Below are 15686 nucleotides of genomic sequence, written 5' to 3'. Positions count from 1 at the left end.
TGTCTTGTGGAACGTGGTTCCCTATTGGAATGCATTGTAATCTATTTAATGCATTCCAATGAGGAAAAATCGTCTTGCGAAAATCGTCCATAGAAAACATCGTCTTGCGAAGCGCACCAGTGATTGCAAAAAACAATCTTGCGGATTAATCGTCCTGCGAGGCAATCATCTTGCGAGGCACCACTGTACCTAGACATGATATGATCACTTCATATGATACAAAGTTTTGTAAAGATTCTTACTTTCTAATCCTTCTTGTCCTGTTTACTTGAAAACAAGCTTTTTGGTTTCAGTGGAATTTATTTGGATAAGTGTACATAGGGCTACAGCCAAAAAAATAATTATGATTTACAGAAATCTGAGTTCCTGAGATTCCGTAAACTTTTTATACTATTTGTGCCCATCTTAAATGTTTTCCCATTCTCTCTGAAATAATCGCTTCTGTAGATAATTCATCATAATAAGAAAAATATTCTGATGTAGATTTAGCATGTATTTCTTAAGTGGGGTGCTGGGGAGCAATAAACTTGAGCTCACTCCATGTGCTTTGCGTATATCCTCTTTCGCACTTCATAAATTAAGACAGTAATCCACTTGTGCTGAAACTGTAAAACTAAAATGCACTTCACATTCTTGGCTTGGTCCTCTCAGGTACAGAAACTTTATAATAAGTAACTAACATTTTGTGCTTCAAAAACTTCTCTGTGTGAGAAAACAGCCCAATGGATTGTAACAAGTATTTTTATATGGCGGGGAAGGATCAAGTTTCAGGTACAAATTAAAAGAAAGGTGTAAATTTCAGTAGATAAAATACAATGGCAACAGTGTGTGTGATTATGATCAATATTCTTCCATACCACAGAATACTACACTTTCTCTTATAAAATATGTCCCTTTTATTTATCTTTGCAAGCTAACATTATTTAAGACACACATATTTTAAAATGTAGCACCTCCTTCAATTATATTATTTTGCTAGAGTAAACTTGGAACCAGAAACACTTTTTTATAACCACATAGATTTCTGCTGGTACGATCTTTGCTGCAAAGTAAGATGAGAGTAACTGTTGGTCACTTTGTTTTTGAAAGCAAACAGCTGTATAATACAATACCAGAAAAGGGGTACACACAGGTCTCAGTTATTTTAAAATTAAGAATGAAGTGGTGATGCATGCTCAGCACCTAAAGAAAGAACATGAAAATCATTTGAACACTTGAAAAAATAATAAAATGGCATGGGCAGGAAAGTGAGACACATCATAGGTAATGCCATGGGTGCTGTCCAAGAGATTTCCGTAAGACCTCTATAAGCACATACCATGTGGCATTCACAATTACAATGGAAGTGCCTCTAGGAGAGAATAGTCCTTTTCCCAGTGACATATAAGCAAATTTCCTGCTGCTTAGCATAGTAAATCACACTAGAGTAAGCCCATTAAATCACTGGGAATTTAGTAAGTCAGCTCCACCATAAGTTCCAATGATTCAAATAGTACTAATTGTAACTTACTATGCTAAAATAAGTTGCAGACAGAGTAGGTGCATTTGATGGAACTTACAATGGAATTGGCTCACTAAATCCTCATTGATTCAGTGGGCCTACTGTAGTGCAATTTCCTATGGTAAGCAACAGGATTTTGGCCATAGTGTTCAAGAGGTGTCCCAGAGTAGATGTAGGATGTATTTCAATCAATGGAATGGGGCAAGTGGGGAGATATTGTTTCAGACATTGAAATATGTGATTTCCAAGCTGCATAGAGAGTTTGATGAGTCAACTTGTCTGTAAGTTCCAGTGATGTAGTAGTCATACTTTAGTTGCAACTTACTACTGGATTTCAACCATTGTGTTCTGGGTGCTGGGAAAATGTAATAAAATAGGACCCCTATGCCTGCTGTGGATTGGTTCCAAACCTCCCTGGTGGTTCTGGAAAACCGTGGATAATAGCAAACTAGATAGATAGATAGATAGATCGATAGATCGCCTATAGGGAAGCCATTTTGCGAGCGCCGATCAGCTGTAAAAATGACTGCCCTGTGAAGCATGGGTCCGGAAAACACAGGGCAGCCATTTTGCGAAGCCGACGATCACTGGAAAAAATCATCATCTTGTGAACAAACGGTTTGCGAAGCACAGACCTAACTGATATCCAGCGAAAATCCCCCATTGGAATGACTGTTTTGCGAATCTCTATAGCAATCGCAAAAAGTCGTCGTAATGCAGATTTGTTGTTTAGAGGGGTCAGCGTCTTGCGAGGTACCACGATAGACAGATAGAGAGAGAGAGAGAGAGAGAGAGAGAGAGAGAGAGAGAGCATGGTAAGAGGGGAAAAACAGAAACATTATTTTCACAAACATTACCAGAACAGGCCACTAGAGGATGCCATAGACATCTTCTAGTGGCCAGTTCTGGTAATACATGGGAAAATAGTATTTTAATTGATTAAAAAAATATTTTTAATATTTTCAGACCATGGGTAAGTGACTCAGTGGATACTGATCCCGTGGATAGGGGGCCCCTACTGTATATCCACAAGAGACATACTTCCCGTATTTTTCTGTTTATAAGGCGACCCAATGTATAAGACGACCCCCCCTTTCTAACCCCCAAATTAGAAAATTTGAAAGTTTACATGTTCGCATCTCTTTGATCCTGTAGCCCTTTCATGGCTGCTTCAGGATCAAAGGGGTGCGATCCTGCTGCCCTTACACAGCTGCTTCACCCTGTGGCTTCACAAAAGGCAGGAAAAGTGGCTGCTTTCATAAAACAACCCTCAAGTTTTTGTCTAAATATTTAAGTAAAAAGTGTCATTTTATACACGGAAAAATACCGTACTGGAAGGACAGTGTCTGAATCCACAACACTGAAACAACCATATTGCACAAATGGTGTTGGAAAGCCTGTATATACTGTATGTATGTTGGCACTCATTTATATGGTTCTTTGGACCTGCTGTGTACTTTCTCCATAGTTATTGAGTCACATATATTCAGAAAAGTGAGGCTTTTGGTAATTTTTGTTAAAATGTATAGAACAGTTAAACCTTTGCATGCCCACTTTTTGATCTCATTTGCTGTTATTTCCAGTTACTGAACCAGTGATCTACAAATACACACATTGCTAAGATCCTAGCAGTGCAGTTCTACGAGTGATTTGGGTTAATTCAAAGCTAGAAAAAATCTTTCCCCCTCCCCACATATAATCATTCCCAGAATCCTGCTCAAAGGCAGCATTGATGGCCACTAGCCAAGGTCGTTGTGGAGTCTAGGAACTGGAGTAAAAAAAAACTAAAAATGTCAAGGTCTTGGTTAATGTACCTCTAAGAATATTAACTTCAAGGAATGTCTGTTTGATTTCAGTGGAAATACTTCTTGTGAATCGTTTCATATACTGGTTTTAAATAGTTAGTGTAATATCATGGTTTGACGTTGCACTGTCTATTATGCCATAGAATCAGGGAATAATGGAATTGAAGAAGTCCTATAAGGCCATTGAGTCCAACCCCTGCTAAGTGCAGTAATCGAAATCAAAGTCTATCTGATGGATTGTAGTCTAATTTTCTGTTGAATGCCTCCAATGTTGGAGCACTGATAATCTCCTGAATTGGGTCCATTCTCATACTCCTGTAACACTGAGGAATTTTTCCTTGATATTCACCCAAAATGACTTCCAGTAACTTCAGACCATTATTACAGTCATACCTTGGTCTACGAATTTAATGCGTTCTCTGGGACGTTATGTAATGTGAAAAATTTGTAAACTGAAATGCGGTTTGCCATAGGAACGGGGGCGGTGCTATAAACCTTCAGGCACAATGCGTCCTGGGGAAACTTGCTTTGTACTGTGGAAAGAAATAGTAAATTGAGGCGTTATAGTATTTTCAATAGATTTATGTTTGTAAACTGAAAATTACGTAAACCGAGGCACTACTGCATGTGTCTTGCAGTTTGTGATGATTGACTATAGATCCTGCCCTCCTCTGTATGACAGTCTTTCAAGTATTTGAAAAGTGCTATCATATCTCTCTTTTGTCTTCTTTTCTCAATGCTAAACATGTCTAGTTCTTCCAGTTTTTTCTCATAGGGATGGGTTTCTCTGCATCCTTCCTAAAGTGCAGTGCCCAGAACTGGCCACAGTACTCAATATGAGGTTTAACTAGTAGCAGAATAGAAGAGAACTAGTACTTCATGAATTTGGAAACTACTGTTAATGCAGCCTAAAACAGCATTTGCCTTTTTTGCAGCCACATTGCACTGTTGGCTCACATTCAGCTTGTGGTCTACAATAATTCCAAGATCCTTCTCACTTGTAGTACTAGTGGGCAAAGTATCCCCCATTCTGTAACTGGGCATTTATTTTTGCCACCAGGTGTAGAACATTGTTGCTTATCCCTTTAAATTTCCTTCTATTGTTTTCAGCCTAGTGCTCAAGCCTGTTAACAACATTTTGAATGTCCTCTGAAGATGCCGGCCACAGAGACTGGCGAAACAGAGACTGTTAGGAAGAACAACCTTCAGAACATAGCCAAAGAGCTCGAAAAACCCACAACAACCATTAGATCCCGGCCGTGAAAGCCTTCGCGAATCCATTTTGAATTTTGTTTCTGTCTTCCGGGGTATTAGCTATTCCAACCAGTTTTGTGTCATCTGCAAATCTGATAAGCATTCCATGTACCCCCGCATTCATGTCATTAATAAAAATGTTAAAGAGTACTGGGCCCAGGACTGAGCCTTTTGGTATTCCACTTGTTATCTCCTCCCGGTTTGAGGAGGAACCATTGATAACACTCCCTAAGTACAATTCTGTAGCCAACTGTATATTCCTTTGACAGTTGTTCCATCCAGCACTCATACCTTGAGAATCAGAGTATCACAGGGCACTTCATCAAAAGTTTTGCTGAAGTCAAGATCTATTACATCTACAGCATTTTCTAAGAATTTTTTTACATTGTTTCCCACTGCAGGAAAATAACATTAAGTTCTGGGTTGTTGCTGTTGTTTTAGTGGTTTCACAATATGATTGACTTCATTATTTTCTTCCAGGCTGTGGAGACTTTGAAAATGTTTGAAAAAAAGGATAGCAGAGTTAAAAGTGCAGCTGCAACAAACCTTTCATTTCTTTATTTCCTGGTGAGTAACTATTTAGACTGGTGGTTAATTAATCTGACCCCAAGGGCTTATGATCTGATCTTTCCTTGTGTTTTCTCTTAAATTTAGTTAATAGTAGCAGAGAAAACAAATACATTTTGAATACTTTTTATTTATTTGAACTATTCATTATCATGATAGTGCACTCTAACATCATTTTTTTAATTTCCTAATTTAAAGCAGGGAGTAACACAAAATGTATTTCCTGTACCAAGGTCAAGAGTGCAAAGTTCCAGAAGTCTAGTTAGTCTGTATCAGTAATGTATGAAGAACAATGAGTTTATTTTAGATTCTTTGAGATCAACTGATTTATTGTGGTAGAAGTTATTGTGCCTAGAGCTTCATTAGGGAACTTCTTCATCGGATGCAAGAAATACACTTAGAATGGAAGAAAATAAAGAGTGCTTCTATTAACCCATGACAGTTTAAAGCAAGATCATTCTACTGTAGAAAGTGTTGTCTAACATAATGCAGTTAGTGCTAAGTAGAGAAAAAGATGGGCTTGCTTTGAGTCCTTCATCTCTTCCATGCATGCATCTAAGGAATGGTAGTGTGGGTATGGTTCACCTCTTGAGTAATATTCTGTGCATGATTCAGAAGTGTTACTCATGCAACCATATGTAAAATGTTCATGATTTTTCTGTTGAATTTTGCCACTATTTACTGTATTGAAGAGCCAGACGTAGAATGTAGAACAGCTATTTTCTTTTAGGACTTGCCATAGTTTGCTGTGGTCCACACAGTCAAAGGCTTTTGCATAGTCAATGAAGCAGAAGTAGATGTTTTTCTGGAACTTTCTGGCTTTCTCCATAATCCAACGCATGTTGGCAATTTGGTCTCGAGTTCCTCTGCCCCTTTCTTTGATTTAAAAGTGATCCAGGGGGCCTCACATTCGGATAGGATTGAGGCACTTCAGGAAGTGTGTTAGTGTTTCTTTTTTTTTTCTCCTTGTGCCATTCCTATACCTGACAAAGGTACAGCTGCTGTCAGCTGTTGATGGCAAAAAAATAAAAGACAAGCAGGATACCAACACGCTTCTTATAGCTCTTTTTAATCTAAGAAAACATCATTTGTAGATATGATTATGGCTTTCCCATGTTGCTCCTACTGGGGCCTTTAGAGAGAGACAGCTGTGAATGGAAGGACATTGGGAATGAAGATATTAAGCATTTTCAATGATTAATATTTTTAAGTGGACTTCAGTGCTTTTCTTCTGCCCTCTTGAAAAATGAAAATCCACTCTTACCTTTCTTAAGAAGGCCAGACTATTATTAAATGATTTCAGAACTAAATCTCTTTTATTTTCAGGAATTTGATCAATGTGCTGCTATGCTAGCACTACTATCTAGGGTGCAAAATGAACTGTTTTCATTGTGGCAGTTTTACATGTTTATAAAGCTTTTTGTTGTAATCTGCACAGCTAACTTATTTGTGAAAAGGAAACTTAGGATGTGATTAGCAGTGAAAGAACATAAAAATATGTTCTCGTTTTCATTGTATGTCTGTCTATCAATTTGTCAAACGTTTGTCTACTTGTTTGTCTCAACTGGTTAATAGACTATTTGTGTTTTGCATTTAATTCAGGAAAATGAATTTACACAGGCAAGCATATATGCAGATTTAGCAGTAAGTTCTGATAGATATAACCCAGCTGCTCTCACAAATAAAGGAAATACCATTTTTGTAAGTGGAGACTATGAGAAGGCGGCAGAGTTTTATAAGGAATCTCTAAGGAATGATTCTTCATGCACTGAAGCACTTTATAATATTGGTAAGTCAAAAATACTTGGATTACAATCTGAGTGGAAGTTTTGGTTTGGTGTGCTGATCGACGGTTTTGGACCAGCCAGAAATCCAGTGAATTTCCATTTCTTGAGACCTGATGAAGATAGGAAATCACTGAGGCCTTAGAAACTTCATTGTACAGAAAGTAGACATGGATTCAGGATGATACAGTATGGAGAAATAAAAAGCTGATGGTCTCGCATGTTGTGAAGCCCCATTGAGTTTAGTTGAGCATAGTCTTAATTTAAGTGGCGGCCATTCACATAACCACAGTTTCTTTCCTCCTGTGAGTGAAGGACTACCAAGAGCTGGGCACCCTGAAGAACTTTCTATACTGTAGCCTCCTTATGCTGAGACCAGCAGGGAGGAATGACAGTCACTCTTCCTGCAAGGCAGACAGGGGAAAAGGCTGTTACATCCTGAGAGGCACAACCTCCTTCTCTGACCAGGTCAACACTTACAACAAAGGGCTTGTAAATACAAGATGCCATGTGCAATTTCTTTCTGTACTCATCATTACTCTGATGACATGACTGCCAAGGTTTGAAATTTGATGTGTCTAGAGTGGTAAAAAAAAAAAATTAAGGGGGTGTAAAACATTGGGTCTGAAATAGCCCTGAAAATAAAAGCACTTCTAAAAATTGTGCTTAAATAATAGTTTACTGTAATTTCTCCAAAACAGTTAGCTAGCTTTCCTACCCAGCAAGATCACTGAACAAAAACAGTTCCTGACAGCTGAACTATTTATATTAAAATTAACTTGTATATGTTATCATGAGCTTGTTTATTTTACAGTGCTTAAATATGAAGCCAGATTTGTAAGTCTTATAATTTTGGTGATTATAATGTTGAGTTCACAATGGGCTAGCGTTTCAGGATTTTAGGATGATAGTATTTGGTGATCTAGAATCTTGGCATTATAAGGTTCTCATTTTACAAGGGCTTTAAGTTACAGAGTCTTACTCCTGCAAAATGTTAGTCAGAACAATAGCATAGTGGCAGCCTGACAGATTTCAGGTTACAGATTTTTAGAGTTACAAAAGCTGCAGGAACAATACAATTGCTTATTGAACATTTTTTGTTGGATGACAAGACCCCTGGATCTCTACTAAAGAAAGAGATGTTTATAAATTGGGGAGAGATGTGGACAACTTAAAAAATTACAGATATAGGGAGATAAGACATATACGGGCAGACAGGCATTCAACTTATCAACATATAAGGCCTTCTCGGCTGTTGCCTCCCAACTTTGGAACACTTTTCCTATAGAGATCCACTTGGCTCCAACACTTTTGGCTTTTTGGCACCAGACAAGGACCTTTCAGTTTAGCCAGCATTTGAATTAAATAGCATCCTTTAGCTGGCCGTATGAGCCGCAGGATTTATTAATGATAAATTAACTGTTTTAATGTAGAGAGTATTATTATAATATTGGGAATTTTAATGGTTTTAATATTTTTCTAAAGTTTTAATATTGTTGTATGCCACTCAGAGACCATTGGTAATGGCGCGGCTAAAAATCTTGTAAATAAATAAATAACAAGGCTTCCACACCACACATACTGTATACTATCCATCATGTAGCTGCACAGCAGTAACAATTATCACCATGGATTTTCCTTCATAGATGCAGACTGGCAGAAGGCTGGCTTGGCTGGGTGTGCTCTTGAGGCTATTTTTCTGTATGCATATCTAATATGCTTAGAATCTTAAGATTACTTAAAGTTACAATGCTTTTTACTTTTTAATGATGTGTTTCAGAGAAATATACTGTCTTTTTTAAAGTGCTCTTTTAGGCTATAATCTCTTTCATGTTTAGAATGTAATTGAAACATCCTCATTGTTCTTTTTTACTCATAAAATATATGTCCTGTATTTTGGAAGGATTTCTGTTTAAGCATATGCGTTTATAGTTTTTACATAGTGGTAAGACCTATGTATTTTAACAACAGTTATCAAATATTTTGTGTTAATGGAATATAGACGCAATGTAGAGGAAAAAAGCTTGTAGAATTAAACAAGGTGCTATTCCCTGGAATTATTGCAACAGAGAAAAGACTTATACTTAGATATTCAGATGAATTTTGATATGATTGTCAATTATTGTTTGGTTTCATTCTAGAATTATCCCTTTTTTGGGGATGATGTCAGCTAGTTTATTTCTGTTTGCCTTATTATTTATATTTATTATTTATTTAAAATATTTCTATACCACCTTTCTTGCAAAGGATCCAAGCAACAATGTCAGCTTCTCTATCTAGTAATTTTGGTGACACTTTCCATTTTGATGACCTTTTTCTCTCTTATTTTTCTTTTCAGGTTTAGCATATAAAAAGCTGAACAAGTTAGATGAGGCATTAGATTGTTTTTTGAAGCTACACGCTATCCTTCGAAACAGTGCCCAAGTTCTCTTCCAAATTGCAAGCATGTATCTTTTTTCCAACAAGTAAAGAATTAAACATTTCAAATGTCAAATTGTGGGATCACCAAAGTGTAGAACTGGGCTCATCTAATCCAGTCTGCAAGAAACCCACAATTAAAACATCTCTGACAGACATGTAACTTCTGTTTTACAAGCTCTGTATAGATCTATTATAATACAGTAGATATTCATGTAAAAATTGTATATCGGGTTACCATGTGTCACATAAAATAGAATAAGAAGTTTCTTAACTGATAGTGCTTCAGATATGAATTGATGGAGGATCTCAATCAGGCCATTGAGTGGCTTATGCAACTCATCAGTGTTATTCCAACAGACTCACATGCATTAGCAAAGCTTGGAGAACTCTATGATAATGAAGGAGATAAATCACAAGCTTTTCAGTACTACTATGAGGTATGTGTTTTTTCACATTATAATTCCACATGCATTTCCTAGGGTTACACAATACAAAGGAAAGCATGTTTTAAATTGATGTTTTGATGCCAGTAATTGGGAGGATTCTTGATAAACTTAAGTTCATCACATATTTGTATAAATGAAGACAACAGTATAAAGCGAATATTTTTATCAGTTAATAGCAATATTATTTTATCAAATAGCTTTATAATTTAATAAGCCAAAATCCTGTTGCTTAATGTAGTAAATTGCACTAGAGGAGATCCACTAAATCAATGGGAATTTGATGAGTGAACTCCTTTAATAAATTCAATTGATTCAAATGGGTCTACTCTGACTGTGATTTACTTTTGTATAATAAGTCTCAGTTACAGTAGGCTCAGTTAGAAATACAAAAAGAAAAAAGGAATGGGCAGATGATATTCTCTTGCTGCTTATGACTGATAAGACATAAAGCTTGAAAACTACCAGTCAAAACTGCCCTCAAAAGTCTTAAATGCTCTTTTAAACTAACTTTAAGAAATAACTAGAGAATGTTATTCATTATACAGTGGTGTCTCGCATGACAACGTTAATTTGTTCCGAAAAAATCGCTGTCGAACGAAAACGTCGTCATGTGATTTTAAAAAGCCCATAGAAACGCATTAAACCCAATTAATGCGTTCCTAGTGGCTTAAAACTCACTGTCCATCGAAGATTCTCCATAGAGCGGCCATTTTCGCTGCCTGTGCAGCGAGGAATCTGTGCCAGAAAACAGCGGGCAGCCATGTTTTTCACCCGGTGGCCATTTTGAAACCGCTGATCAGCTGGCCAAAAATCATCACTTTGCGATAATCGGTTAGCAAAACGGGACCGATCATTGCAAAGCGAAATTCCCCCATAGGGAACATTGTTTTGCAATCGCTTTTGCGATCGCAAAATCTTCGTCGTGATGCGATTTCATTGTCAAACGGAGCGCTCGTAATGCGAGGCACCAGTGTAACTAAAAAGTATCTTGGACCTACTTGTCACATTACTTTCACGATAACTGAAATTGCTGGTTGCACTACTCACTATCCCAAAGGAATGAATTATTTCTGAGTTTCAATTGCTTCCGCACTCTGGAGATCTTATGCAATTTACATTTGGGCAGAAACAAATGCCTCTGTCAATGTTCATTGCTTTAAAATTTGCATCCACTACCATTCTCAATTTGTGCTTTTAAACTCAGGCCTATAATTCTTAATTGTTTTCTTGAAAGTTCAGTACAAAACAAATAATTTTTACAATTTATGTACTTTCAGTTGAGACTAATAAGTAACCTTCCATTTTTTACTTTGCTTTTAGTTCTGGCATCTCTATAGAAATGTTTTTGGTTTGGTTTGATTTTCAGTGGCTCTTGCATTTACCATTCTCATTTTATTCCTCCTCTGACAAGAGCTATGGGTGTCCATTTGTTTTTACACAAGAGGTGGGGGCTGCTACCCTCTTTTTTCATATATATTCAGCAGAAATTGAATGAATTTAACCTGATATTTTACATTTTAATGGGCTCTAATCTTAAACACTCTCATTAGAACTAAGCCCCATTGAAAATCATTTATTTCTGAGTAAACATGCAGGTGATGGGTCAGTATATAAAGGCATTTTTTAAAACTCCAAGCAACTAAATAGTAGTGTTTAAACTATTTAATGTTTCCTTCCAAAGTACAAAATCTTTTAACAGAGTGATAGGAAACATATCCCAAATATATCTTTCAGAAAATGGCAATATCTTATTTTGAGCAAAATCAATGTCTGATGTAATGAACTGAGTTTTGTGAAGTATTACTTCGTTTCACCACATTCAAACATTTGAAAATTGTATGTATGGAAAATATGGCCCTCGTCTCAGCAAATTCTTCTCAAGCGTTTTCTGTTAATGGTAAAACATGCCACACTCTCTTTAGGGATTAGTTAGGGTATCAGCACACTGCGCTCATTCATGTATTACATATTTTCAGCATCTGGAGAATTAAACACACAAATGAGTAAGATATTCCAGAAGGAAAATAAAGATGTTGTTTATCACTAATGTTGTGTTTCATTCATATTCTTTATTTTGTCAGTCCTACCGGTATTTCCCTTCAAACATTGAGGTCATTGAATGGCTTGGAGCCTATTACATTGACACACAATTTTGTGAAAAAGCCATTCACTACTTTGAAAGAGCAGCACTTATTCAGTAAGTAATTGTAATTGTTCTCTATTTAGAGCAGTATCATTCTTGGGGGAACTTTTGGCAATATAACTTGGGCATAAGAGGAGTAAATTGAGTTATGTTAATGGAACAAATAACACCAAAACAGAAGTGTATGTGTTTTATTTGTTTGGAAAATTTAAAGAGGCAATCCTGAGATGTGAGCTTAGGTAAAAAATTGACAGCGAGCAATGGCATCTAATCAGGTCTAGAATATTTGTTAATCAATAGCAAGTAATCAAAAGATCCAGGTAGTTTTGGTTTGTTTAAGTTTTTTGTGTGGGTAATTTGTTGTCTTAAGCATTTCTTTTTTAAGAAATTGGCTCAAATCTTGATGCCTAGTGCAGTAAGTTACAACTACAGCAGACCATTGAATCACTGCAGATTTAGTAAGTCAAAAAGTCCATGAGATCCATTTATTCAATGGCCCTAGTCTAGTTGCAATTTACTACATGAAGCAATAGTACTAAATCCAATTTAGTTTCAACTAGAATAAACCCATTGAAATTATATTACTATTGATTAACAAGTCCTGCCCATTTTGGTGGTTTTCCTGTAGCTGATACAAGAACTAGACTTAGCCATTCATCCCACCATTTAAGTCAGATGATCTCCAAAGTATGTTGGCACAATGGCAATACAGTACAGTATAAAGCAATATCTTGGGATGGGTGGTCTTGGGGGGGTGAGTCAAGAGGTACTGAGGGAAATACGTTGATTACAGGAGCACTACTGCTGTTTTATGGGCCTTGCAGCAAAACCAGCAGAAATAAAATACGATTGCAAATCAAACATTTTGGGGTACCCTGAAATTTTCCAAAGGCATTGTCTTCTGCCTCATGTCAATGCAGACCAATTGGGGAACCCTATTAGGACATGGTGGCACTGCGGGGGACGTGGTGGCGCTGCGGGCTAAACTGCAGAAGCCTTTGTGTGCTGCAGAGTCAGAAGACCAGCAGTCGTAAGATCGAATCCACGCGACGGAGTGAGCTCCCGTCGCTTTGTCCCAGCTCCTCGCCAGCCTAGCAGTTCGAAAGCATGTAAATGTGAGTAGATAAATAGGTAGCATCTCGATGGGAAGGTAAACAGCGTTCCGGGTCTAAGTCGCACTGGCCACGTGACAACTGAAACTGTCTTCAGACAAACGCTGGCTCTACAGCTTGGAAACGGGGATGAGCACCGCCCCCTAGAGTCGAACACGACTGACTAAAAAATGTCAAGGGGAACCTTTACCTATTATAACACATGTGAGGTTCCAACTTTATGCTTCCCTTAAATATAAATCCCAAGTTCGTCACATTTCCAGATTAGTTCAACTGCCTCTCTCTCCATGTGTTCCATATAAGAGAAATATACTTTTATATATTCACCTTCAGATAAGTGGACAGCAATCACCATCTTGGTTTTTTGTTGGAAATTTGTTGTCTAAATAACTCTGTCTGAAGACTCTTAAGAGCAGGATGGATAGCTTGGTGAGTTGGAGCCAAGGTTAGGGAGTTAAATTCCTCACTATGCCTTCCAGGAGAATGGCAACCTTGTGTGGCTTTGGGCAAGCAGTACAGTCCCAGGGCCTCCCCAGAAGAAAGAAATGCTAAACCATACCTAAGTAATCTATACCTAAGAAGTCCCGGGAAAGGTCAGCATAAGTCAGAAATTACTTAATGACACATAATTATTAGTAATAAGATTCTTAAGAGATTCTGTGCACCTAGGTGACAGACATTTCTTCTGTTGTTGTTTGTTACATTTCTGCTCCACCTTTCCACTACACTAAGAGAAAACATAAAAACAACCAGTGAAGAGAGAGGTTTGGGACTGAGGGCTCCTCCTTCCAGTTAAATGCTACAGTTTATGTCCTTGGTACTTTGCAGAAACAGATGCAGCAGGCCTGTGCTACTTTGTCTTATGATAAAACTAATGTGAGTTTTATAATACCTCACATAGCATCTATTTTCCTTGATTTCTTGGCGCTTAAGACCAGGCAGTTTCTCACCTCCGTCATTTTCCAGGAAGTGCCCAAATTCTTTGGCTTCATTTGCTCCAGGGAAGTGATTAGTTTTTAAATGGATACAGACCAATGAAAATATTTTTAAAGCAACAACTCACAAGTTTTGCTGACCACATCCGAAGTGTAAAATGCAGTCTTGTTATTGTATTATTTACCCTGGCACACTTTGCCCATTGGAAAATGCATGAGACAATAGAGTGAACTTTGGCATATTCAACTGAGTATTGAAATACTTTTTTCTAGCAAAGATTCCATGATATTTGGGACCCAGTGTAGCAAATAAACCTACAGGTGTTTTTCTTTATTTACATATTGATATAAACTTTTCCTGAATGAGATGTGTTAATATAAAATATCTTGCTTCTTGGAATTGTAGTGGTTACTAAATATTTAATTTCTGTATGCAGATTTATGTACTGTATTATTATTCATAGAATGCATAAAAAGGAATCCTACTGATTTTCAACAAATACTATCTTATCTTAATTCTTGATACGTTTTTAATTTTGTTTCATTTGAGTGGCAGTCATTCTATTATTTTGAATATACAAGTATTTTCCAATAAATTTTAGTATTTTAGGATATATCTGATTTCAGATATTATAAACTTGAATAGGTAGATTGTGCAGTGCCATAATGGAGGCTATGTAAAATTAGGCAATTGCCAAAATTGAGATCATGTCCCTTGCAGGACCAGTCTGTGAGGCCCCCAAAATGGAGGCCTATGTAGGAGTGCCGTCGCTCCCATCGAGGGCCCAGCACACACAGACATCTCCACCTCCTTTGCCACCTCGTCAGGAAGATAAAGGAGTGGAGACCCCTGACTGGGGGAAGAGCAGCCCGGAGCCCGTTAAAGTGAACATAGGGGTGGATACCAGCAATCTGGAAAAGCCGCTGAAGGAGTTAACCATCATCCCGAGGCCCGGGGGGGAACTTTGGCGGGAAAGGGAGGGGAGGAGATTGAGGCAGCAGCCGGGGAGATAAAAGGCAAGTGGGAGGAGATCCCGGGGGGTTGGGAATGGATCTGGCTCGAAGATCCATGGACCCATAAGTGGGAGCAGGTGAGGGTGCCCCACGAAGAGGCGGAAAGGAGACGCCAACAAGGTCTTAAGCCCCGTCCTTCATACTGGGGAGAGACAGAGGCCAAGGAAGAAAGTTGAGGGAAGAAATGGAAGCCGTGGCACGTGAGCTGGAGAGGAAAAAGGCATGGCACATGGCGGAGTTGCAGAAGTTGGGAGTCTTCCCGGGCCATGGGTGGCCGGTACAGGAGAGGGATCGTCCTGGGGGAACTGTAGCGGGGATGAAGAAACATTACCCTTAATTCCCCTGGAGGGGGAAATGGACAATGACTTAGGTCCTGTGAAGCCGATAACAGGACCCTGGAACCTAGAAGACAGCAACCCGTTTGTTAACAATCTATGGTCACCCTTGCAGCCAAGGTTAGAGCTACAAGAGACGTTAAACCCGTTTATTAATGAAGTTCCTGTTCATGTTAACGTTGCAATAAATACAGAACCAGTTGATTTGTTACAACCGTCTCGGCCTTTATTGGAAGTGCCAGAAGCCCCAAAAACCCTCACACAGTCCTACTGTGAGACACACAGTAAAGCGGGGGTGAGGCAATCACCTCAGGTGACAGAGGTTGTGGTGGGAGCAAATTCAACAGCTTCAGCCGTCTGCCTAAGGAG

General features: G+C 38.1%; 1 protein-coding gene across 1 annotated transcript in view; it reads left to right on the top strand.

Moving 5' to 3' along the window:
• Positions 1-15686, top strand: part of IFT88 (intraflagellar transport 88) — a 62936-nt gene that overhangs the window by 30647 nt on the left and 16603 nt on the right. The window contains exons 16-20 of the mRNA XM_020802049.3: positions 5041-5127; positions 6730-6916; positions 9250-9358; positions 9619-9769; positions 11860-11975. Of these exons, the coding sequence (XP_020657708.3) occupies positions 5041-5127; positions 6730-6916; positions 9250-9358; positions 9619-9769; positions 11860-11975 (650 nt within the window). The remainder of the gene's footprint in view (positions 1-5040; positions 5128-6729; positions 6917-9249; positions 9359-9618; positions 9770-11859; positions 11976-15686) is intronic.

The sequence above is a fragment of the Pogona vitticeps genome, chromosome 3 (genome assembly GCF_051106095.1).
Source record: "Pogona vitticeps strain Pit_001003342236 chromosome 3, PviZW2.1, whole genome shotgun sequence".
Taxonomy (NCBI): domain Eukaryota; kingdom Metazoa; phylum Chordata; class Lepidosauria; order Squamata; family Agamidae; genus Pogona; species Pogona vitticeps.
The sequence above is the reverse complement of the archived record's forward strand: the minus strand, read 5'-3'. Positions and strand labels throughout refer to the sequence as shown.